Source organism: Octopus bimaculoides, chromosome 5 (assembly GCF_046866305.1).
Source record: "Octopus bimaculoides isolate indiv1 chromosome 5, ASM4686630v1, whole genome shotgun sequence".
Classification (NCBI taxonomy): domain Eukaryota; kingdom Metazoa; phylum Mollusca; class Cephalopoda; order Octopoda; family Octopodidae; genus Octopus; species Octopus bimaculoides.
Genome location: NC_142932.1, coordinates 88,540,002 through 88,566,224, shown reverse-complemented (window position 1 = coordinate 88,566,224; position 26,223 = coordinate 88,540,002). Strand labels below are relative to the sequence as shown.

General features: G+C 36.4%; 1 protein-coding gene across 4 annotated transcripts in view; it reads right to left on the bottom strand.

Moving 5' to 3' along the window:
- Positions 1-1,429: 1,429 nt before the first annotated feature.
- The window catches only part of LOC106869140 (extracellular serine/threonine protein CG31145), a 191,755-nt gene continuing 166,961 nt past the window's right edge, over positions 1,430-26,223 (bottom strand). For all 4 annotated transcript variants that reach the window (XM_089352561.1, XM_089352560.1, XM_089352562.1 and 1 more), the window contains 7 exons: positions 24,900-25,027; positions 24,172-24,250; positions 15,480-15,572; positions 12,823-12,935; positions 11,651-11,941; positions 10,266-10,347; positions 1,430-9,031 (listed from right to left, as the gene is read on the bottom strand). In XM_089352561.1, coding sequence (XP_089208687.1) covers positions 8,746-9,031; positions 10,266-10,347; positions 11,651-11,941; positions 12,823-12,935; positions 15,480-15,572; positions 24,172-24,250; positions 24,900-25,027 — 1,072 coding nt within the window. In that variant the 3' untranslated portion in view covers positions 1,430-8,745. The remainder of the gene's footprint in view (positions 9,032-10,265; positions 10,348-11,650; positions 11,942-12,822; positions 12,936-15,479; positions 15,573-24,171; positions 24,251-24,899; positions 25,028-26,223) is intronic.

The following is a 26,223-nucleotide window of genomic DNA, read 5'->3' as shown; positions in this document are numbered from 1 at the left end:
CACATAGCTGTTAAGCTAGTTCCTTAACAATACATCCGTGCCTTCCTGAACTTCTCTTTCTAACGGTTCAGCTTAGTTTCCTAATTCTTTAGGTTTTTATACGTCTGTGCTTTGGTATAATTCTGCTATCTCATTTTCTTTATCCAACGTAATATTCCTGTTTTTATCAATTTCAAGTTAATGCTTCCAAACTTGGTAGCTTTCCTATTGAATACAAGAACCTTATTTTATGTAACAGGGTTTTTAGTTGCTTAGTGCCTGCAACATACACCTTATATATATATATATATATATATATATATAAATAAATAAATAAATAAATATACACATATACATATGTGTACACACACACATATATATATATATATATATATATATATATATATATATATATATATACACACACACACATATATATATATATATATATGTATGTATATATATATATACATATATATGTATGTATTTATGCATGTATGTATGTATGTATGTCATTGTTCAGTTTTATTTCACGATTTTTTGCCAATAGAGAAAGAGCCGGTTTCTAACCTAAGTCCAAGGCCCTTTCATTGGAATTTCATCATCAACAACAGGGTATTTTAGTATGTACGTATGTATATGTTCAGATTTATGTTCTGCTTCATGTATGTATTCTCATGCATATTAGTTGCAGATCTAGACACACATGCATGCACATGTATATACATACACTCACACATACACAGTCTCATTTGCCTGTGCGAAGAATATTCACAAATGGATATTGCTAAAAGGCGAGTTAGTCAGTGCCAGTTAATGTGGACGGTAGACTTGCTAAATAACGAACACATCTTTTTATAAAACACACTATCTACGTAATATACTCCTTGATATACATTACCTGAAAAATAAAAATAAAAATCACTGGATGATAGCAGGCGTGGCTGTGCGATAAGAAGCTTCCTTCCCAACCACATGGTTCCGGATTCAGTCCCACTGCGTGACACCTTGGGCAAGTGTCTTCTACTATAGCCTTGGGCCGACCAAAGCCTTGTGGGTGGATTTTGTAGACGGAAACTGAAAGAAGCTTGTTGTATATATAAATATATGCATATTTCTGTGTGTCTGTGTTTGTGTTCAACCATCGCCAGACAACCGATGTTGGTGTGTTTACGTCCCCGTAACTTAGCGGTTCGGCAAAAGAGAACGACACAATAAGTAGTAGGTTACAAAGAATAAGTCCTGGGGTCGATTTCTTCGACTGAAAGCTGTGCTCTAGCATGGCCGCTGTCAAATGACTGAAACAAGTAAAAGAACGGTGTAAAAAGGTCTTATAATTTCCTTCAATATATACTGGACCAAGCATCACCACCACCACCACCACCAATTACAACAACAACAACAACAACAACAACAACAACAACAGAAAAATGAAAAAGGAAAAATAAAGTTAAGAGAAAAATATGTCTGTTTAAATAAATACATATTCTGTGAGAGAAAATATTTTAAAATATCAACATTATATCAGTCATTACGTTCATCATTATCATCATCATCATCATCGTCATAAACATAATCATTATTAATATCATCATCAATGCAATCATTATGATTATGATTATCAACAACAGCAATAACATAAAATGAAATAAATGAGAAAAAAATGATATAGATAAAAGTTACACCAAAAAAAAAAAAAGAATTCCTAAGAGAACAAATGATAATAATAATGATAATAAAATATAATAATAATAATAATAATAATAATAATAATAATAATAATAATAATAATAATATGAAGAAAAGAAAAAAAAATGGTTTGGAATGTTCCATTGATGTATTTTAAACAATGGAAGATAGTATTAAACAGAATTATTGTTTCTGCGTTTGTGTAAAAATATCAAACAAAAATAAACAACTTCAGAAGATTTCGAAGGCCTTATGTATACATATACGTATGTGTGTGTATGCATATACCTATGTGTAGATATTTATATACGTATATGAATACATGTATGTATGTATGTATGTATGTATGTATGTATGTATGTATGTATATATATATGTATATATATATATATATATATATATATATATATATATATATATATATATATATACACATGTATGTATATGTATATAATTATACATAAATGCATCTCTATACATATATGTATGTACTTACTTACATATATAAATGTTTATACATACATACATATGTATATGCATAATATGTATATCCATAATTATATATATATATGTGATGTGATGTGTGTGTGTGTGTGTGTGTGTGTGTGTGGTTGCACTATTGTGTCGTCGAAGGCAAGGTCTTTGGTTTCATTGGTTTTTAACATCTGTTTTCTGTTCTTTTCAGGTCGAGGCAGGCCTGACTACAGCTGAGTCCCGTTCGTTAAAAACAGTCTATTTTATTGTATTTGTTTCGAAAACTAGAAGTTGTATGAGATACTTCGAGATGGAGATAGCAAGTCTCCAGCCAATACTAATATTTGAGTATATATCAATACACGTGTGAAGAAATATATATATATATATATATATGCACGTATATTTGTACATATATTAAATATATTAATGTGTATGCATGTATATATATATATATATATATATATATATATGCACTCACACACACACATGCATAGATATAATCATATATAGTGTATTTACGTATATGTGTGCATATATAGATATCAATGTACGTGTGTGTTTGTATCCATATATGTTTGCACAGATCACGTTCGTTCATTTTTGTCTCATCCTTTCATTTAGAGTTGAGAAAAATGACAATATTAGTATAGTTTGAGAGATTGAGTCTATGCTTGTGTGTGTGTATGTGTGTGAGGGAGAGAGAAAGAGAAAGAAAGTGAGTCTATATATATGTGTGCGTGTGTCTGTATATCTGTATGTATACATACATGAGCTTGCGTGTGTATTATTTTCGTTTTAAAACAATGGAACAAAAAAAAAATGTTCACGTCCATTCGGTGTCATTTGCTTCTTAGCATTCCTCAATTTACTATCAATAAATGTTCATTTGTATTTAATAATTTTTTAGGCTTTTATTAAATATATACACCCATATCATAAAATTATATATACTCATTTGCACATAAAATGTGTGTTTGAATACCTGTCTAAATTTTGTACACACACACACACATATATACAAACAATCATACGCATCTACACACACACACACACACATATATATATACATATACATACACGCACACACACATATATTTATTTATTTGTGTTGACTTTCGTTGTGTCGCTCGAAGCGAACGGTACAATAGTTTCTCATTTTGTTTGAGTTTCGTGCCATGTAAACATTTATTTTTTTTGCCGGTTTCGCTATTTCAAACGAAAACGAGAGTTCGCTTATTTTATTACTTGTCTTACTTTTTAGTTCAGTGAATAGCCCTCTTTTCAGTTTTGTCTCATAAACGATCAAGTTAATAGGTTTATATTAGTTTCTGTTTGTGTATGTATTATTACATTTTTGCTTTGGCCCAAACGAAGCCAATGTCCTTTTGCTTCTGTTTATTTATTAATTAATTTTTATTTTTTGAAAATTTATTTGTACTCAAGAGAAGCGAATAGTTTATTTGAAGTTAATCTCAATATATATTTTTTTCTCCCCGATTTAGCATTGTTTGAGTGGTTGTTACATCGCACCACACCACTAGCTTCGGCGTCCAAAATGGCTGCTTCGTATAGAGTTCGGTATGGTACAGGAATCGGTACGAGGGGACCGTGGCGCTAGCGGTAGCATTGGCGGCGGCTCGGTAATGTACAAACAGTTGTACTCATTCTTTTTATATAATTTGACAAGTGGGTGGCTGGTTTGAAATGCGTCTCAGAGAGAGCCGAGTTCGCATCCGGTCGAGGTCGAAGTTGCTGTATCATCTGCTCACAATGCGAAGTAGAGCTCAGCAAAGGCAGTAAAGTAGACAATAAAGAAGAAAGAAAATTTAAATTAGATTCACATGGTCTCTTTTACACTCTCTTTTTCCCTCCTCTCACTTCTATCACTCAAGCAATATTTCAACTTCTCTCTCTCATAAACGTTTCTTTGTAGCCTGCCTTTTAATTGAATAATTCGGCAAGAATGGCACCGGGATATGATACAATAATATTAATAATAATAGTATTAGTAACAGCTGCAACATCAGCAGTACGTGGTGGCGAATTCTTTCTCTTTACGTACACGCGTATATTCTTTTTAGTTGACAGATAGTAACATACAAAATACACAGACACACGTACACACAATCACATACAGACAAATACACAAGTTTTATATCTGTTGTACAGCTGTCTGTCTATATACATCCCTATAAGTACATAAGAGCGAAGGTGAATCTATCCATCCGGGGATCCATCTGCCAGTATTTCTCACTACTGCTATATATATATATATATATATATATATATATATATATATATATATATGTATATATATATATAGGACAAGAGAACAGTCGATTATATCAGTCCTTGCATTTCACTGATACTTTAGTTTATCAACTTGGAAAAGATGAAAGATAAAATTTCTCGGCGAAATTTGAACTCTGACTGTAAAGAGCCGTAACATACATGGTTAAACATTTTGTCCAACGCTCTAACGATTCTACTAATCATTACATACATGCATACACACATATTTATATATATATATATATATATATACCGAGTCCAGCAGGGAAACCTGGTTGATTTAAAAAATAAAAATGGCGGTAGTTTGGTTGTCAAGAATGAAAAACCACGTTCATATGGGCATTGAATACAACAACGACGTTAGTATCTATGGAGTAGTTGAAAGTGCGATATCGTGCTTTTGTGATCGAAATGGTTTTTAAAGGTGTTGCTTTGTTTATTCAAATGCAGCGAAATTTTCGTCTGCACTTTAACGACGACTTTCATGAAAACACGCCCCGTCGGAATACGATACTGTGTTTGCTAGAAAATTTCAGATGGTTGGTTTAACGTTGGAAAAGAAACCATCGTAATGTGTGCAAAGTGTCGGAAATATCGAGAATTTTGAGGTTATTAGAGAGTTTAGAAGGAAACTCCTTGTCGTTTTACCTCTAAACATAGCGCTGCACTAGACATCACAGCTTATAATGCGTGAAGAATATTGCACTTTGATTTATGATAAATTATCTATACAACAATTTCATAGTGCAAAAGAAAGAAAGAAATATGATTAGGAAAATCGGAAAATATTTGCAGAAAACAAACCAATGACATGGCTTTTTCTCATGGACGAAGAAACACATTCCCATCGGTCTGATTGTATAAATAAACGAAACTTGCGTTTCATGAGCATCTTCTTTGCTATAAAAATACAACAGAGAGGTACTGTGTGGAAAATTCTGGTGTATTGGGGGTCATATTTGTTTTGAAAAGGGTAGCCATTCGGGAACATTGAAGTCTGATTGCTGTGTGTTTATGTTGTGAGACCTATTTTCCCCAGACTTGAATAGATGTGACACGTATGGTTTCAGTGAGACAGAGCAATCGTTCATGCAGGAAAAACATCTATCGGGGATATTAAAGAAATGTTTACTAATGGCACCCTTTCTCAGCTCCTTGACATGCCATGGCTTACTCAATCACGTGGTATTTAAGTGAGTGATTATTTATTTCCTATGGGGTTGCCTCAAAGGAATAGTGTTTGTCAATAAACTACAACGACTGGATGAGCTGAAAGCTTCCATTTATCAGGAAATTATGGCAATACTTCAACACATGCTGAACTTTCAGACAAAACTACAAATATGTGTGTGAAGTTATGGGAAAGCCTTCAGGTAACACTACTTTCAAGTCTAATTACACATCGTTCTGTACAATTAGACAAAAAAGGTTACTAATATTCTGTATTTGCCAATATTATATTCACTAAAAACCCATCAGGTTTCCCAGCTGGACTGGTCATCCCCCGTCTATCATTTATCGATCCGTTGTGAAATGAATGGAAATGCTTCATACAATGATCCAAGCGAGCACTAGAACTATATTGGGGGTCTTTGATATAATCCTTCACATTCTGCCTACTGCTACATTGTATAAAAATGAGTTTTATGAAGGTATAAAATCCAAGTGTTTTCTCTTTCTTTCTTTTTTGTTGTTTTGCTAGGGATCTTGATAGAGTAAATGGCATGAGAATTGAAATGGTGTAGTAACGGAACTAAGTCTGATTCGAAACCATGCTGAAAAAGTAATTCATGAAAAATTTATTTCAAAGCCTATGTCCTCATTTAGGCTTTTCTACTAAACCGGTTTCTGACATTGAGACGAAGTCTCAAATTTACAGAGAAAGGACGCATAATCAGCTGAAGTGACTCTACTACATGGCTGGTATAGTGTGTATTTAATCGACCCAAGTCCAAGTCAATACCAGCACGATTTGAACTGAAACCATAAAAAGGCTTAATGGAATAGATTTTTTTCTAATTTTGGCACAAGGCCGGCGGTTTTAAGGGAAAGTAGAAAGCGATATCATTGATACCAGTGCTCAACTGGTACTTATTTTATCGACCCCCCACCCCCACCAAAAAAGAATGAAAAGCGATGCGGAGATCAGCGACATTTAAACTCAGAACGTAAAGAGACAGGAGAATTTCCATTAAGCGTTTCGTCCGGTGCGATTACGGTTCTGCCAGCTTACCGTTGCAAGAGCCTTAGTCGCGTCATTGAGATGAAACGAGAGATGTAGCGAACGCCATTGAACCTCATCTACATAATCGATTGTTTACGTAGTGCATGAAGTCTATAGCACATGAAACAACGAAGTTCTCGTCATTGAACCCAAACTGTAATCCTACCACCACAATCCACCACCAGCACTATCCACAACAGGAGTAGCAGCACCATCACTACCACCATCACCCCAATATGAGAATAATATACAACACTGATCAACAGTATACTTCCTACTACCACTACCAATACTACCACAAGCTACATCATTGTAAATTTGTAAACACACATTTGCATATATTTGTATAAATATATACATAACCTCCTCCCCAACATGTCTATATATCTACACACACACACACACACACACGTTTGTTTTTAAGTTCAGTTATAACAAAAACAATTTTACATTAATCTGAAGGGCTACTCTATATTTTTTGCAGAGTATGAATTTATTATTCTTAAACAAAAATATCATTGACAGTGACTTCGAAGTTTCGGTCAGCTAAGCCATCGTCGAGCTCTCCGATGATGGCTTGACTGGCCGAAACTTCGAAGTCACTGTCAATAATATTCTTGTTTAAGAATATTTATATATATAGAGTGGGAAGAAAGTAACTAGGCATTAGAAATTGCTTATAGAATTTTTAGTATCACTGAAGTCATGACGAAAACATTTTTTAAACAGACAAAACTAATGGGGATTTTTTATTTTCTTATTTCTTATTTTCCAGATGACCAGTCGCTTGACTGTTCTGGGGCGAGGTAAGATAGCAGCACGCTATGAAGTGTGGAATTCCATTGTTTTGGTTCAGAAATGGTAGAGTGCATGGAAAGGTAAGCATGCAACACTACGTCCGGAGACAATAAAAAGTTGTCATGCAAAGCTGATGACCACGGGCTCTGAACGATGCAACAAGTGGCCGTCCAACCACATCCTGATCATTGGAGAAAGTGGCAACAGTGCAGGAAATGTTTAATTGCAGCCCGCAAAAATCAACACGTCAAGCACGGTATTGCATAAAGAATTGAATTTTCGTCCGTAGAAACCACATTACGTGCAGGAGCTAAAACCTGAAGACTGTGACTGCAGAAGTCCAGAACTCCAAGAAATCCAGATCTCACTCCAGGTGATTTTTACCTGTGGGGTTACACAAAAGAGGAGGGGTACATGACAAAAACGTGCACACTGGAGGACTTGGAGACATGGATCCAGAATGTTCTCAATGATATTCCAGACGACGTCCTTCAGAAGGTTGTTCATTCCATCCCTGACTACTTGAGGAAACTAGTTGACGCCACCAGTGCTTACGTTGAAATATGAAGATTTACTTTCGTATTCCCATGTAATAAAGAATATGTATCACTTGTTTTAGTAAATTTGTTGAAGGAATATGGATTTTATTACCAATTTTTAATGCCTGCTTACTTTTCACCCTCCCTGTATATGAATGTATGTATTTATATATATGTGAGGACTTTTTATGTATATATTATGTTTACAGGAAATCTTCAGTTACAAGACTTAGAAAAACTATGTACTCATACATGTAAAGGCATACATATACACATACACATAAATACATACATACATATATATACACATAAACTACATACACATATTTATATACATATATACAAATACATACATTCATATATAAGCTTATATGTATATATATACATACATATATATATGTATGTATATGCATGCATGTATATATATATATATATATATATATATATATATATATACATGCATGCATATACATATAGGGATACGTAGTGAAGTAATGCTCAAATGCATGTCCGAAATATACACACCCTAAAACACATTTACTCATATACACACACACACACTCACACGTACGCTTAAACAGGCAAGACCTCGTGCTGCCACATTGTCCGTCGTATATATAATATACAATGAATCCGAGCCGTAGCTACCGCTGCGCTCCGTTGCTTTCTGAATCCACATAATTTGAATTCTGATTTGATACGATTTATTCCAATCAAGTTCTGAACTGTTCTGATTCCATCAAACTGTTAAAATCCATCATCGACAATTACATCCGCTACAGCATTTCCGCGTATAACACATTCATAAACTGTCCGTAAAATAATCGCGACTCTTCTGTCCAGCGCATTTAAATGAGCTTTGGTGAGTATCGGAAATAGACTGTCGGAGGCAAGAGACTGTTGCATCATCTGGCTGAGCGGCACTGGTCCCCGGTGAAAGCGAAACAGCTTCATGATGGTCGAATAGCGTATCAGACAACATTGGAAGACAGGGGCTAAAATGGTGAACTCGTCGTAGTTGCTTCTTCCAAACCTGTGGTGAGAGAAAACAAAAAACACCAAACGTCAGTAAGAATTAATATATTGCTGTGAACAAGGATTTTCAGTTCTGAAAATATCAAAAACCAAAAAAGGGGAAGGCTTCTTTGTGCTAATGAGATGTGAGTTTGTCTATCTCAAATTAAACCTAATATAAAGGAGATTACTTGTCAAAAACAAGTTCATACCTTTCGTTAAATTTGTGTACTTTAATCATATTATAAGTCATGTTATATATTATATTTAACGCACCATTAGGCGTTTTTAAAAAAAAATTTTAATGTACATTTTATCACATAAAGATAATACCTTTTATTAATATCTTCACGGACAGAAAAGGGGGTTAACATGATCGGTTTTGACTTTAATTAGAGGCTTCATCAGAAACCAAGCACCATACACAATCGTTATGCTTATATCTGTTTAAAGTCACTATGTATTACGACTTCACTAATCGGTTAGTTCGATTTGCATAACACTACTTTCATGGGAAGCATGAAAAACAATGAATGAATATTCACATCCTCGTGGATGAGGTTCCGATCTCAGATACAATAACCACTCTTCACCACAAGTATTACATATAAATGACATCACAGAAATTAATTAATCAATTAATAAATTATGTATTAAACAGTGCTTGATGCATAATCTGGAATGTACAGGTAGATAGATATATAGTGAAGTATATCATTACATATAGCTTACTATTCATTTTTGATTATGGGATATACATGATAGATGGTGTATCGTTAACTGAATGTTTAAGGAGAGACAGGAAAGAAATGAATAATATTGGAGAAAATAAAAATATACGCGCGTGTGTGTGTGGGAGAGAGAAAGTGAGAAAGAGGGAGAGAATAAGAGAGAGAGAGAGAGAGAGAGAGAGAGAGAGAGAGAACAAGAGAGAGAGAGAGAGAGAGAGAGAGAGAGAGAGAGAGAGAGAGAGAGAGAGAATCACTGTGAATGGAAAGGGAAAGAGAGAAGAAATAATAATTTCTTACATAGGTACAAGCAAAGAAATATTAGGAGCGGAGAGCAAGGAACAGCTAATTATATTGACTCCTGCACTTTTCAGGAACTTTATCAATCCCGGAAGGATGAAAGGGAAAATTATCCTTGACAGTATTTGAACTCGGGCCTTAAGAGAGCCGGAGCAAATATTACAATGAATTTTATCTGTCGCTCTAATAATCATTTTACCAATCGCAGTAATTCATAATACTCACCCTCTACCATTATCGAGATGTAGAGGGAACGTGTCGTTTCCAAATTCCCGGAATGTGTCGTAATGATGCCTGTCCATGTTTCCTAAAAAGAAAAAAGAAAAGATAAATATTTGTACAAGAGGGCGTGAGTGGTGGTAAATGTGGTGGAGTTGTTTCCATATGCCAGGAGTACAATATAAAGGCCACTATACTCAGTGAATTTCCGAGAGAAACAGCTGGAAAGACTAAATCCATCAAGTAGTAGCGAGTTTCCTGCTTATGTCATTCAAAATGTTTGTTTGTGTGAATGTGCATGTATGTGTGTGTATGTGTGTGTGTGTGTGTGTGTACGCCCACATGTGTGTCTCTAGACAGAATGAAAATATACGAAGCTGCTATCAAAACTACAATCGTCAGACAACGAACCTACTAGGGCGCTTCTACATTATTGCTCGACCAGCTACAAATAGCAGCCAAATCGGTGCCTGTAAAGTGCAGGAGTCAATATAACTTACTGATCAGAGCCGACCGGAGACTAAATAACAATAGCAACCACCTGATATCTTTCATTTTGTCAAAATAAAAAAAAACCATTGTTTTCCTCTGTGTGTATGCGTATGTGTGTGTGTGTGTATGCGTATGTGTGTGTGTGTGTGTGTGCGAGAGAGAGAGAGAGAGAGAGAGAGAGAGAGAGAGAGAGAGAGAGAGAGAGAGAGAGAGAGAGAGAGAGAAAACGTAGTTAAATATACATATGGTGGAAGTAAACTCTGACCGAGTAAGACCGCTTCTTAAATTCAGTAAGTCCATACAAATGTTCCAAGAGTTCGAGAGGTCCCTGTGCATGAGTTTGTTTTGAGTGGGATCAAGTGTTGCATAGCACTGAACTCATGGTTCAGCGGAATCAACTATAACACCAGTGGCACAACAGAAGTTGAGACGACCAGAAAACAACTGCACTTTGGGTTTATATTTTTACACAAGTTTACCTTCTCTAAAAAGGAAGATCTTATGAGAACCAGGGGTCCTTCACTCCCATTGATTCGCATACCAGTTAACCCATAGCAGAGAAAACCTAACAGGTGCTACTATTTTGGGGCAAGGTAGAACTGGGGGCAATAGTGGCTATGGTGTAGTTCCACATTCCTCAAACCGCTGGAATTAACCGTAAATGGGCCCCTACCCGATACAGTTTAAAGTCATACTCAGGATAAAAATGCATACACACATACATACATGTATGTATGTTTATACATATATTTACACTTAAGTATATGGGTGTGATTATTTAGTATAAAAGCAACAATATGAATGAACGAAAAAATGCGAATCTGCATGGAATGGGATAAGTGCTTGGACAAAAATAAATGAATAAATGAATAAATAAATAAAAAGTCAATTGCACTTACCTGTTAGGAAATCAAACACTGCCATATCGGTCATATCAAGTAGGCGACGACCTTTGTCAAATGGGGGCTTTGTTCGAACTTGGTCGCAATAATCGTCGTAGATTTCCCACAGTGCCTTTCGATGCTTCGAATAAGAACGTCTCCAGGGCGACCGCCATATTTTGCGCGGAGCCACTTTGTCCGGTGGAAGTAGAAGTGCAAAAGATCCTTCCAGCATATCTGGGTTGCCACAGATTGCGTGACTTGTATCACAGTAGTAAGAACAGCTTCCATGGAAGCAGATGTTTTTGGCTGTAACGAAATAGAATTGAAATTGAAGAACATTACATTTTTCACCCACTTTTTTTTGTTTTCATTTTTAACTGTAGCAGGAGTGTCCATGCCTCTTATATAGAATTAATACATTTCAGTTTGCTTAAAAAGCATGTCGTAGTACGGAACCAAAACGACTGTTTAAGTCTGGTTTGTTACTATTCATGTCAGTTCACTTGCTAAGAGCTTCCTTTAAAATAGTGATGTACTTATGTCTGAAGGAGAAATTCAACTACATAATCCTAGATGCTGATACTGAGGCAAAGTGACCAAAACTAGAACATCGTTGCTCTGTTCAAAGTTAATCTTGAGCTAAGCCATAGCAAAAGACGCCATGTTCTAATTTAGTCGTTTGGTGGAATTTATAAACTCAGAATGTAAAAAAGGTTGTAAGGAAAATATCGGAGAGGTATTTCTTGTGTCTCTCCGTTCTGAAGGTAGAAAATATCAATAACAAGAGCACTAAAAGAGCGCAAACCTCCGCCAAGGAAACACCAACGCCTTCTCAACGATTAGCCGGAGATGATTTTTAAAATGAGAATATATAAAATAAACTCGTCTGCTCTCACAAACGAGAATACTAAAAATGAATCCAACCACTCTCAAAAATTAAGTAAAAAAAATAGGAAAAATAATCCAGAATTCTTGTTGGTACTGGATCGATCCCAAAATCTAATCAGTTCGTATCAGTTACAAGGTCAAACATCCCTGAAAGTTTCATCTGAATCCATCCTACGATTCTTGAGATATCTTGTCTACGGACAAACAAACAAACACGACTGAAAATAATACCTTCACCTTAACGAAGGTATTATTTTCAGAAGGTAATAAACGGCAAATTAATTAGAGTTTTTCCTTACCTGGAGATATGAAAAATGTTTTCGCCAGTTTCTTATCGGAAAGTCTTCTGATATCTCGTGTCATATTGATAAGACGTCCGGAATTGGGCGGGACTCGATTAAAGTTCAGTATCCTGGGGTTATAAAAGATCGAAAATAAGAGAAGTAGATATGAGAAAGGTGCTAAAGTAATTAAATTTCTATTGTATGATGTGGTGCTTACGTTGTCATAGAGTTGTATATTGTTGTTGTTTAGTGCCAGGTCAACCATGATTTGGTAGACTTTATGATAAACGACATTCCAGCAGGACTATTCGGTCTTTTCAACGGTTTCCATGGCAACAAAATTGAATGTAACATTTTTTTTAGAGATGGCAGTATGTGATGTCAGGGGGACTTGCTTGCAGATGGAACATCACTCGCTGGTTAGTATGTGCGGTCTACTTGGAATGGTGCGGTATGTTACAACATGGCGTAAAACCGTTGTCGCATTATTTTATGTATTGGAAGATTCAATATAGCACAATAACTGGCGGTTTCATCTCAAGTCAGAAATCGTCAGATAGTGAAGGATTGAAAAATGGATGTTGTATCTTTTCATTGTGGCCTGACTTGGAGGTGTTTGGGTCATGTGCTGTGTAGAATTGGTGGGCTTAGAAAAGTTATTTAACTCTTTTTTATTTGTTTATATATACATACATACACACACACACACATATATATGCATGCATGTATGTATGTATGTATGTATGTATGTATGTAATGTATGTATTATAGATGTTCTCATATGTGATTACGTTATTTGGAAAATAGAAATCTTTGGTAAAAATCACAGATGTAGCTAAATATAGCTTGCATCTCAAAAAGCTAATCAATCTATTAACAGGGATAAATATTCTTCATCTGTGCATTAGTAAGGTAATGATTGGCTTTATGGAGAAGGGATATACACAATTATTCAAGTGATCCATTTGGGAATGTTGGTACTCATCTCTATTTTGGAGAATGTTTTACATACGAAACCACTGATTACCTAGTTAATCCACAAATAAAGTGTACGCACACACACTGGAGAATGGCTTTGCTGGCCAAAACTTCGAAGCTACTGTCAATGATATTCTTGTTTAAGAATAATAAATTTGTACTCTACTTTTGTAGAGTATAAATTCATTATTCTTAAACAAGATTATTATTGACAGTGACTTTGATGCTTTGGCCTGCTCTGTGTGTTTGTGTGTATACACATTCACACATACATGCATACATGTATGTGTCTTTTTCTCCCACTTCACCGCTTGATTATCGGTGCTGATGTGTTTATGTAACTTAGTGCTTCGGCAAAAACGACTGATAGAATAAGTCCCAGGCTTAACAAAAAATAAGTACTAGGGTCGATTCCTTTGACTAAAAATTCTTCAAGGTGGTGCCCCAACTTGGTCACAGTCTAATGACTGAAACAAGTAAAAGGTAAAAGGTTCACACACAAACGCGCGCATATATCTTTTATCTTTAATCTTTTTACTTTTTACTTGTTTCAGTCATTAGACTACGGCCATGCTGGGGCACCATCTTGAAGAATTTTCAGTCGAATACATCGACCCCCCCAATTTTTTTTAAGCCTGGTACTTATTTTATCGTCCTCTCTTGCTGAACCGTTAACACTGGTTGTCGAGTAGTCGTGGAGAACAAACACAGACGCAAAGACATAACACACGACGGACTTCTTTCAGTTTCCATCTACCAAATCTACTTACAAGGCCTTGGTCTGCCTGAGGCTACACTAGAAGACACTTGGCCAAGGTACCGCCCAGTGGGACCGAACCCGGAAACACGTGGTTGGGAAGCAAGCTTCTTACCACATAGCAGCGAATATATAATGTATTAATGTATACACCATTTTCTATTTTCATTAATTTATTTTTGGTATATTTTTATCATTTGTATCGCTTTGTACATCCGTGTTTCTCTTTGAAAATAGAATGCTAAAAATATGGGTATAAAACCTTGGAAAACTATAGGTGATCTAGCTGTGCTCTCGAATCCATGGACCTGAAGACGTGCACGGACACAGCTATCGTTGGATCATATAAATGCAAGAATGTGAATAATATGTGAAACACTCAGCAATTACGAGCTGGTACTAATGCGCAGAAACAGTTGTAGTAATTTTGAATAAAGCTTGCTCATTCCATCTTGTACTATAAAATATATATATATATATATATATATATATATATATATATATATATATATATATATATATATATATATATATATATATATATATATGTATATATATATATATATATATATATATATATATATATATATTGACAGTTCTCAGTTGTGGAACACGACCGTCACTACATAACCTGATGATTGTATAACACATGAAAGTACTAGTTTATTTCAATACTGTAAAATTGTAAAAAATAAAACGTGAAAATCAAACTAAGTTGGAATTTCATTGATTAATATATTCTTCTATACACAATCATACAAACTCGGTTATATATATGTACACACACACACACACACACACACACACACACACACACATATATATATATATATATATATATATATATATATATATATATATAGAGAGAGAGAGAGAGAGAGAGAGAGAGAGGAAGTTACATAAAGTATACCAGATAGATTGAAGAAACTTTGCTCACCTGTCGAGATGGAAAGCTGCGATCTCGGCATTGTGGCGTTCGAAGTCAACGAAGTAGAAATGGTTCGGTAAGGTCTCCTTGTCGCGTGGGAATCTGAAAAAGGAGAAAGTCCATCAGGATCGTGATCATCATCGTCATCACCATCATCATCATCATGTCAACATGATCCCCCCCCCCCCACGCCACCATCATCACAACAACTAAGACCACCGGCGGCAACTCTACTTAGTTGATCGGAATGCAGGGAATTGTAGTCTAGACCTCCTCATATACTATTCCACCGTCATCAAACTGGTAAAATATAAAGAATAAACTCCATATATATATATATATATATATATATATATATATATATATATATATATATATCACTGGTGGCGTGGAGAGGGGAGGCCGGTATGCATGGGCGACTGCTGGTCTTCCATATACAACTTTGCCCGGACTTGCGCTATATAGGGAGAATTCACACGCACACACACACACACATATATATATATGTATGTATATGTGTGTGTGTGTGTGAAATTAATATGGACAGCCGTGCGCAATGTGTTACCAAAAAGGAAAACTACAATTGTCACTAAATGTGACTAAGGGTGTTGGAACACCTAAATTGTTAGAAATAAGAGCTAACATCTCTAATGCTGTAGCTAAAGCACATAATTGTATACATACATAATGATAGGGACTGTAATCGCCCGAAAACACCGGTTGAGAATTCCCTATACTGACAGTCAGTTTCGACTATTTCTGTAGCCTCATCAGCAAAGGCCGCCCGATTTGACTGATTCCGAACTTAATTCTATATCAGTATATCTGTATTTACCATGAAAGTTATAACAATGCGAGGAAACGCATTGTGACCAGCGGTGTATAACAGTATCGATAATCTTGTTGACACAGTGATATGTGTGTGTATATGCATAAATTTGATTCTACTTTCCGTATTGTGTCCCCTCATCTGTTCTTCGTAAAATTGCTTTAATAACCCTAATTATAACAGATGAGGGGACACAATACGGAAAGTAGAGTCAAATTTATGTATATACACAGACATATCACTGTATCAACAAGATTATCGATGTTGTCATACACCGCTGGTCACAATGCGCTTCCTCGCATTGTTGTAGCCTCGAATGATGTCACCCTACTGGCTAGGCGGGAAGGCCAACATTCACTCTGAACCGAACGCGAGTCCGTCGATGGGTTATCCATTTACAGCTGAGTGGACTGGAGTAACGCGAAATGAAGTGTTTTGCTGAAGAACACAACGCACCAACCGGTCTGGAAACTGTAACGAGCAGTTAGAGAATCACTTTCGCGTACGTACAGTAACCTCTTTTCCTCGTAACAAATGTATGAAGTAGGGCGCGAAGTACAAAAGTGTATCATAGTCACGTCAGCCTGCCAGAATGTGATTTTCTCAAATTACTATCCACGAAAGAATCTGAACTCAGCATCAGTTTTTACGGAGACTTATTTATTATAACGTAAGAGGCAACAGCTAATCACTTAGTTTCTACTTAAATGGCACCTATTTACTGTTATATTGTACCTATTTACTGTTATGTTGCACTCTGTTCGAGTTACATGCTTAGATGTATCTATTTACAACCAGTTAAATTCTTCTATCGAGATTGACTTATCTATTGAAAGGTAATAATTCATTGTTCGGTGGACATCAACTGTTAAGAGGAACTTATCTACACGGAAGCAGACTCAGCTGTTGAAAGCTACCTATAAACAGCAAGGCAGTTTCTGTTGTTGAGCTGTACCTGCTTACATCTCAGTGGACTCAGATATTAAGAGAAATATCTATTAAAAAATAGGTGATTTTAGGTGTTGAGAACTAACCATTTATATTTAGGTGGTCTTCTCTGATGAGGAATGCTTGAGAGGTTCCCTACGTACAACTAGGTGGATTCAGCTGTTAAGTAGTGGTTATTTACAGTTGATGGAAGATACCTACATACAGCTTAGTGAACTCACCGATTGTTTTTTTTATAATCTTTTACCAGGAAGAACGGCAGTACCTATGACATCCACAGGGCTCCCGCGACCAGTGGGAGAGAGGTTGGAAGGTGTCCTCTTACAGGGGAAATGCCCCAAATATTTACAACAGAATGCTCTCTGCTAAAGGTACTCAAGGTGCCAGGTGGTGGTATTAATCTGAGTAGTATTTAAACTCGGAATGCAAACAAACATGCTTCAGTACCAGTGACTGGATACAAAATCTAGTGGGTATCTGATGCATTTCCTCAGACAGCCTTGCTTTTGTTTCGTTTCCTTTGACCAAACCGAAAAAACCGTAATTTAATCTCAACATTTAAAGAATGAAGAAAAATAGACCATAACTAGTATGAATAGATACAAACATACATACATGCATACATACATACATAATACATACATCAACTCAAATTCAACTGGCACCCCGTTGATTACGACAACGAGTGTTCCAGTCAACGGAACAGTCTGCTGGTGAAATTAACGTGCACGTGACTGAGCACTCCACAGACATGCGAACACTTAACGTAGTTCTCAGGGAAATTCAGTGTGACAGAGAATGTGACAAGGCTAGCCCTTTGAAATACAGGTACTATTCATTTTTGTCAGCTGAAAGTGGACTGGAGCAACGGGAAAAAATAAAGTTTCTTTCTCAAGGGCAGAACGCATCGCCGGGAATCGAACTTACGAGTTTAAGACTTAGTGGCTAGGGTATTCGGCTCACGATCCTACATACATACATACATACATATGTGTGTGTGTGTGTGTGAAATTTCGCAGATGGAAACTGCTTGGAAGCCTGTCATTGGGGCTATTTTTGCACTTGGTTTTAACACTCTTACCCGGTCCTCGGGTGTCCGCTGCGAGCATTCGAGCCAGGTTCCGGATGGAGGAAAACTGCTGCCCTCCAACATTCTCGTCTCAGACACCCTCACAATTGTCGAGGGTGCTGTTGCCCTTCCTCCTGACAAAGTGATTAAAAAACAAACAGCAAAAACAAATCACCTTGCGGCCCCTTAAACTCACATCCTACATCAAAATGTCGTTTACACCATAGTTTTAAACGAAGCAGATAATGAAAAACAAAAAGTAAGCTAAATGAATAAAAATACACGAAACTACCTTTTATCTCGTATTTCAAACAAAATTGGTTTTCTAACTTCATATATGTATATATATATAATGTGTATGCATGTATGTATGTTTGTATGTATGTATGAATGCATGTATGCATGCATGTATGTATGTATGCATATATATATATATATATATATATATATATATATATATATATATATATATATATATATATAATATGTGTGTATGTATGTATACATATGTGTGTGTGTGTGAGTGAAACTATATTATATACATTATGTATACATTTATAGATATGCATACACACATGTATGTGTGTGTGTATAGTTGTAGATAGGTATACACACATACATATGAATGTGTGGTGCCTCTGCGTGTGTATATGTGTGTGTGTGTGTGTGTGTGAGAGAGAGAGAGAGCGAGAGAGAGAGAGAGAGAGAGAGAGAGAGAGAGAGAGAGAGAGAGAGAGAGAAAGAGAAAGAAAGAAAAAGTAAAAGTATAGGGAGAGCTTCCAAACATTATGAAAGGATGTTTCTACATGCCCCTTCCACCTTCAGACATTCACACATGTCAGTTATCTCATAAGTTCAAAGGAAAAATAATATTACCCCTGTCCACTTCCCGCCGTAAACGAGAAATTAGTAAGTTACATGTTGAAAGAAAAATAACTTGCATCCCACCACAAAGTCTAAGATCATCCACCTAAGTGTAGGAAACAGAAAATACTGTTTTTAAACCCAATCCAACAATGCGCTTATAACATCATATGTTTTTCAGCAAATGCACTCAGTCTTAAGTTTCTCTTAATCAATCAACGAATGCGCTTATTATGTCGAAAGTTTTTCGCCAAATATATATAGTTTTCAGTTTTTTTTAACTTAAGCCTTAAACGGAGGACATCAACTGATGTTTCATTAGAGAACAGCGGACATCATCAATTGATGTTTCAAAATTTAACATGACTACGGCCATCATCAAAGGAAAGTGGATATATGACGGCACTTTTCGAAAATGAGGTTGTACAATTTTCCTGTGCAAGAGACTAACAATTATAGTTTTTGAACTTATTTAGATTGAAAATGAATATAAAAATTGCCTTTAATAAAAAAAAATAGTATGTTATATCAATAATATTTACATTATTAGATCTGGTTCTAACTCAAAATATAATTTTATTTTACTTATGCAGCGCAGTTGCACATCAGTAGATAGATTTTTACACTATTTGCATACCTCAGACCAGCGATTTGAATTCGTTTCGAGGGTTACAAGAGTATACAATACTGAAGAGTTGAAATAACAGCGAAATATCGATATCTAGTGTTCTCGTTCGCCTACGAGACAATTTGTCTCATCTAGTTTAGGGGGTGCTGAAAAGTTCCTGGCTTTGGGTAAAAGAAAATACAGAAGGATCAGTTAATTATGATTTTATTCAACATATTCCCCTCTCAGATTCACAAACTTTTTGCAACAGTCCTTCAGTTTTTCTAAGCCCCGTGAAAGAAGTTGGAAAGTTGGGCCTCCAACCAGGCCTTTCGCGACACCTTTAAAGCCGGAAACTTTTGAGCAGTTCCTCCGTACAGTGTTATTTTTTAATACTCTTTGTCTTAAGGCGACATTCTCTGACAAAATAACGCAGCGTGAAAACATTTGAACAAAACACATAAATCATTGGAAATCAGTGATATATCTATATATATATATTTTTTGTCCCTTTGACACGTACATTATGTAACCCTTCCCCTTCGTTTAAGAGTTAAGCTACAACACAGATACACCCACACAAACACACACACGTACACTAATTATGTCGTAAGTTTGTTTATTCAGTCCACCAAATACTATCTAAATCTATCACAGACAGGCGCGCGCGTGAGCGCACACACACTAATGAGCCTTTCTACTTGTAGGTGCAGGGCCTGAAATTTTTTGCGGGGAGATAGTCAACTACATCAATTCCATTGCTCAACTAGCACTTACTTTATCGGCGCCGAATGGGTGAAAGTGCGAAGTCGTCGAACTTAGAAAGAATAGCCGGAAGAAATGCCGTTAAGCATTTTCCCAGTATGCTAACGATTCTGCCAGCGTGCGACCTTAACACATACACACACACAAACGGTGGCGGAGGCAAACACAGACACAGAAACACACACATATGACGGGCTTCTTTCAGTCTCCGTCTACCAGATCCACTCACAAGGTTTTGATCGGCCCAAGGCTATAGTAGAAGACATTTGCCCAAGGTGTCACGCAGTGCGACTGAACCCTGAACTATGCTGTTGGGAAGCAAGCTTCTTATTTCTTTATTGCCCACAAGGGGCTAAACATAGAGGGGACAAACAAGGACATACAAACGGATTAAGTCGATTACATCGACCCCAGTGCGTAACTGGTACTTAACTTATCGACCCCGAAAGGATGAAAGGCAAATTCGGCCTCGGCAGAATTTGAACTCAGAACGTAACGGCAGACGAAATACTGCTAAGCATTTCGCCCGGTGTGCTAACGTTTCTGCCAGCTCGCCGCTTCTTACCACACAGCCACATAGGTAGTTTTCATTTTTTTTACCTCAACCATTCAAATATGCTAGCTTTGTCATAACTTTTTCTCTCAATCCACCAAATTCATTATAAGTAGTAGTTAATTACTGTCCCAAATACAATTTTTTACTCTTTTTTTAATCTTTTACTTGTTTCAGTCATCGAGCTGAGGTCATGCTGAAGTAAACTGCTTTGAAGGGTTTAGTCCGGACAGATCGAACCCACTGCTTACGTTTTTTTTAAAGTCTGGTAGTTATTCTAGTTCTCACTGTTGCCAAAGCGCTATGTCACGGGGACATAAACAAACCAACAGCGGTGTTGTGAAGCGGTGGTGGTGGGATGACAAACACAAACACACTCATGAACACACATACATACATATATAGGACGGGCTGCCACGCTGTTTGCACCTACCGAATTCACTCATAAGGCTTTGGTCAGCCCTAGGTTGTATTAGAAAACACTTGCCCAAGGTAACACGCAGTGGGATTGAACCGAAGACGACGTAGTTGCAAAGCGAGCTTCTTAACCATGCAGCCATTCTCGCACTTACATCACCATTTTTTAAAACTAAATCCACTAGTTGCCCTGATTGTGTCATAACATTTTCACCAAATACACTTTGTCATACATATACCACTCAATCCAAAAACGCAGACGTGACAGCCGATAGATTCCGATTTCGACCCAGTTGGTTGTCATACAATTTCGTAGTAGTTGGATATGTCTCCAAAGATATTTTTGAGCAAGAAGACCCAAACACACATACACTGACACGCACAGGTGTGTATGTTACCACACACACACACAATATACGAGTCAATGAACAGACGAAAGGCACACATACTTATAAATCTGTTTGCGTGCGTGCATATATGTATCACATTTATACGGCATATGAGCATCTACACACACACATGAATATGTATGTTTGTGTATGCATATCTAATTATATATATGCGAAAACACAAATGTGTCTTTGTGTGCTGGTATGAGTGTATGTGTAAGTCTATTTGTGTACACACATACACATGTAAAGTTAGACTAAATGGTCATATGCGTGTCAGTTCCGTAGCTGAATGTAACTTAATTAAGCCGAAACTGCGATCTCTTAGTTTTTAGACTTTATGTTCGCTCGCTGCCTGCCTGTCTGTCTGTCCCCCCCCTCTCGTCCTTATAGCTTCAACATTCTTAAACATTAAGCCTAAACATATATTGTTCTACAGACTCGGTGTTTTGTCATGTAATTTTCCTCGAACATGTATCGTTCAATTCACCGCTGGTTGATAAAATCTGAATACATATACGTAAATATTGTAACCACGTATCAGTCGTTCCATCAACGATTCAAACTACTCTAAAGCTGAATGAAATCCAATATGGCTGAAATATTTCTGTTATCATATCTGCATCTTCTTTCGGCGTGATTATAAGCTCCAAATCATTTGTCGGGATCCTTGCGTTCTGAGTTCAAAGGGACCAAATCCTGCCGTAGCCCACATGGGCGATAGACTTAATCAGTTGCCTAGCTTAACTTTGGTTCAAAGAAAAAGTTCCCTCTATGTGGGTCTATTTCCAACGGTTTGGTAAAACGAAGGAAGATGCATGGAAGATGGACGTTAAACGATGATGATGATGATAATGATGATGATGATGATGATAATGATGATGATGATGATGAAGGAATATACACTCAAGTGAAACACGCAGTACGACTTTACTCCTCTCAACTTTTTCTTTTCTGCACCTCACTAAAATTCAGGTGAAAGCCTTTACACGATTTTTGTTTTCGTTCTACTACAAATCGTAGGGAAATCCCTTTCAAATCATACTCTACTGTCTTAGATAAAGAATAATGCATCAAACAATGTAATCACTTGTATACCTAAAAAAAAAAAAATAATACAGGATGATCACGGTTAGGACATCTTTTATCACTATTCTGTTCGATTTGGGGATAAACAACAACAAAAACAAAAGTGGTCGAGTTGGCAAAAACATTGAGTTATGAACTCATAGGTCGTACGTTCAGATCTTTTTTAATGGTGTTTCGTTATGTCTTTCAGTTGGGTTATGTAGTCCTCCACTGTCACGGTTTATTTCGCTGTGATACATATATTAAATATGTTAGTCTAAAACATCGTTTCCCAAGTGGAATTTCCCAGAGACCGAGGCTTCCGTAATAATTTTATGCAAATGCATTTTTGAGTTATTGTGGGTAATGCCAAACCTGTCAAAGACAGTTTTTTGATTTACTCTTTTACTTGTTTCAGTCATTGGACTGCGGCCATGCTGGAGTACCGCCTTTAGTCAAGCAAATCGACCCCAGGACTTATTCTTTGGAAGCCTAGTACTTATTCTATCGGTCTCTTTTTGCCGAACCGTTAAGTTACAAGGACGTAAACACACCAGCACCGGTTGTCAAGCGATGATGGGGGGGGGGGGACAAACACAGACACACACGCATATATATATATATATATATATATATATATATATATATACGACGGGCTTGTTTCAGTTTCCGTCTATCAAATCCACTCACAAGGCTTTGGTCGGCCCGAGGCTATAGTAGAAGACACTTGCCCAAGGTGCCACGCAGTGGGACTGAACCCGGAACCATGTGGTTGGTAAGCAAGCTACTTACCACGCAGCCACTCCTGCGCCTTTGTTTAAGTTAGCTTTAAGAAAGAGGGAGAGAAGGAAAGCGAGAAATAGAGAGGGAGAGAGAGAGAACAATTTGAACGGTGTTTCCAGAGATATAGAATGCACTTCAATGATTCTCTAAGAATAACCCTAATCCTAATAGTAAAATGGTTTGGAAACTCTGGTCTAACATCATATCCGAATCTTTTTTCGTATTATCTGAAAAATTATACCTGCAATTTCAACAAAGTCACATGAAAAAAGACCAAAACATTTTACGTATCAATAAATAAGATAAAAATAAGAATAAAAATTCCCAAAACGATTAAATCAAGTTCAAAATTTTAAACAAAACTAGACGTTCCCGCATGGTGTAAAAAAAAAAGAAAGAAGCCATTTACCTCATGGGTTTAAATAAAGCTCGGCCTTCGTTCTCAAAAGTAAAAATCAACTTCAATTGCGTGCCACCAGATTTCATTTCTAGAAAATAAAATGTTAGAAATAAAGGTTGTCATTGAAGTAGAACTATAGTACTCATATATAGAACACATAATTAAGACGCACCGCTATTTTGGTGTGTTTCATCGGGGCTGATCTGAGGTTAAACGAGAACAGCCACAGCATGTTGATATCTTATGCAGAGATTATGAAATAAATACAAAATTTTACCGATACTCTCACGATGAATCTGCCCTTATATTAACTTTTGACAAAACACCACCACCACCACCATCATTATCATCATCAGTAGCAGCATCGTCATCGCCACCATCGTTGTCGTCATGAGCCAATAAGGAACTCTCTACATACATGCGAACAAACATAATTGGTATAGAGGTAAAGTGGATTAGAAGGATGAGTGGGTAGGTTTGAAAAATGCCATGCAGTATTTTGTTATAATCCTTTACGATCTCAGTTCGAATTTCGCCATGTTGGGCTACCTAATCGACCTTCTGAAATGGAAATTTCTTTCTCTCCCCCTCTCTCTCTTTCTGTGCCTCTCCTTCTCTTTTTCTTTCTCACACACACGTATTTTATGAGTTTATTGGAGCACACGTACAAATCCACAAATAGCTATTTAAGGCGTCTTAATCTGCAATGCATAAATATAACACTTTTTGTGCCTTACCAACTTCTTCAATTGGTTGTTCCAGCAGATCCTTAAGCACAGCCTTAACAGCAGGGTCTCTACTGTCATACAGAGCATCCTGCTTGATATTGTAGAAAATAGCTTCCCAACTGGTCAGTTTGGACATTCTGCAAATATATAAAGAAACAGATATATAAATAAATAAATATAAGACAAAAGAATATAAATTATTTTGTGGGGGTGGGTAGAGAAGAGGCTATGTGTGTATATATATATATATATATATATATATATATATATATATATATATATATATATAATACAAATAATATGTGAGTATATGCATATATACGGACATGTGAGGGGTTTAATTCACTGATGATCTAAACGAATAGGTACGCTGCATAAGTGCTATAATTGGTCATCCGTTAGATTCCAAGTTCACAGCTGAGGCTGGAGCTAGGGACCCATAGTAGGCTTCCAAGTCAGCAGGTATATATCAAAAGGAAATGAAAACAAAACCTAAAGAAACATGCGAGTCATTGATTAAGAACTACAAGAAGAGATATGTTGAAGTGGAACTGAATAATGGTTATGCTACGAAGTATTAAATCAGAATTATCAGTTATTTCTGTTCTGTACAAATACTTTTTTCACCCATAAATATTTATAATTGCATATAAATTCATTAGTTACTATAATTTATTAGTTTCTTTTGCATATTCTTAGTTTATGCATGTGTATGCAAATATAGTATTGGTATATCCCATTTATGTTCATTAGAAATTAAATAAATAAAGAATTTTTGACATGTACGAATATTTATTTCCCCCCACTGTATATATATATTCTCTTTTCTCTCTTTTATTTGTTTCAGTCATTTGACTGTGGCCATGCTGGAGCACCGCCTTTAGTCGAGCAAATTGACCCGAGGACTTATTCTTTGTAAACCTAGTACTTATTCTATCAGTCTGTTTTGCTGAACCGCTAAGTTACGGGGACGTAAACACACCAGCATCGGTCGTAAAGCGATGTTGGGTGGGTGGGGGGACAAACACAGACACACAAACATATACACACATACATATATATATACATATATACGACGGGCTTCTTTCAGTTTCCATCTACCAAATCCACTCAGAAGGTTTTGGTCGGCCCGAGGCTATACATATATATATATATATATATATATATACACGAAGCAATGGTGGTGGGGAACAAACAGAGACACACAAACACACACACACACACATATATATATGTTTGTGTGTCTGTGTTTGTCCCCCCCATCGCTTGACAACCGATGTCAATAATGTGCTTACGTCCACGAAACATAGCGGTTCGGCAAAAGATACCGATG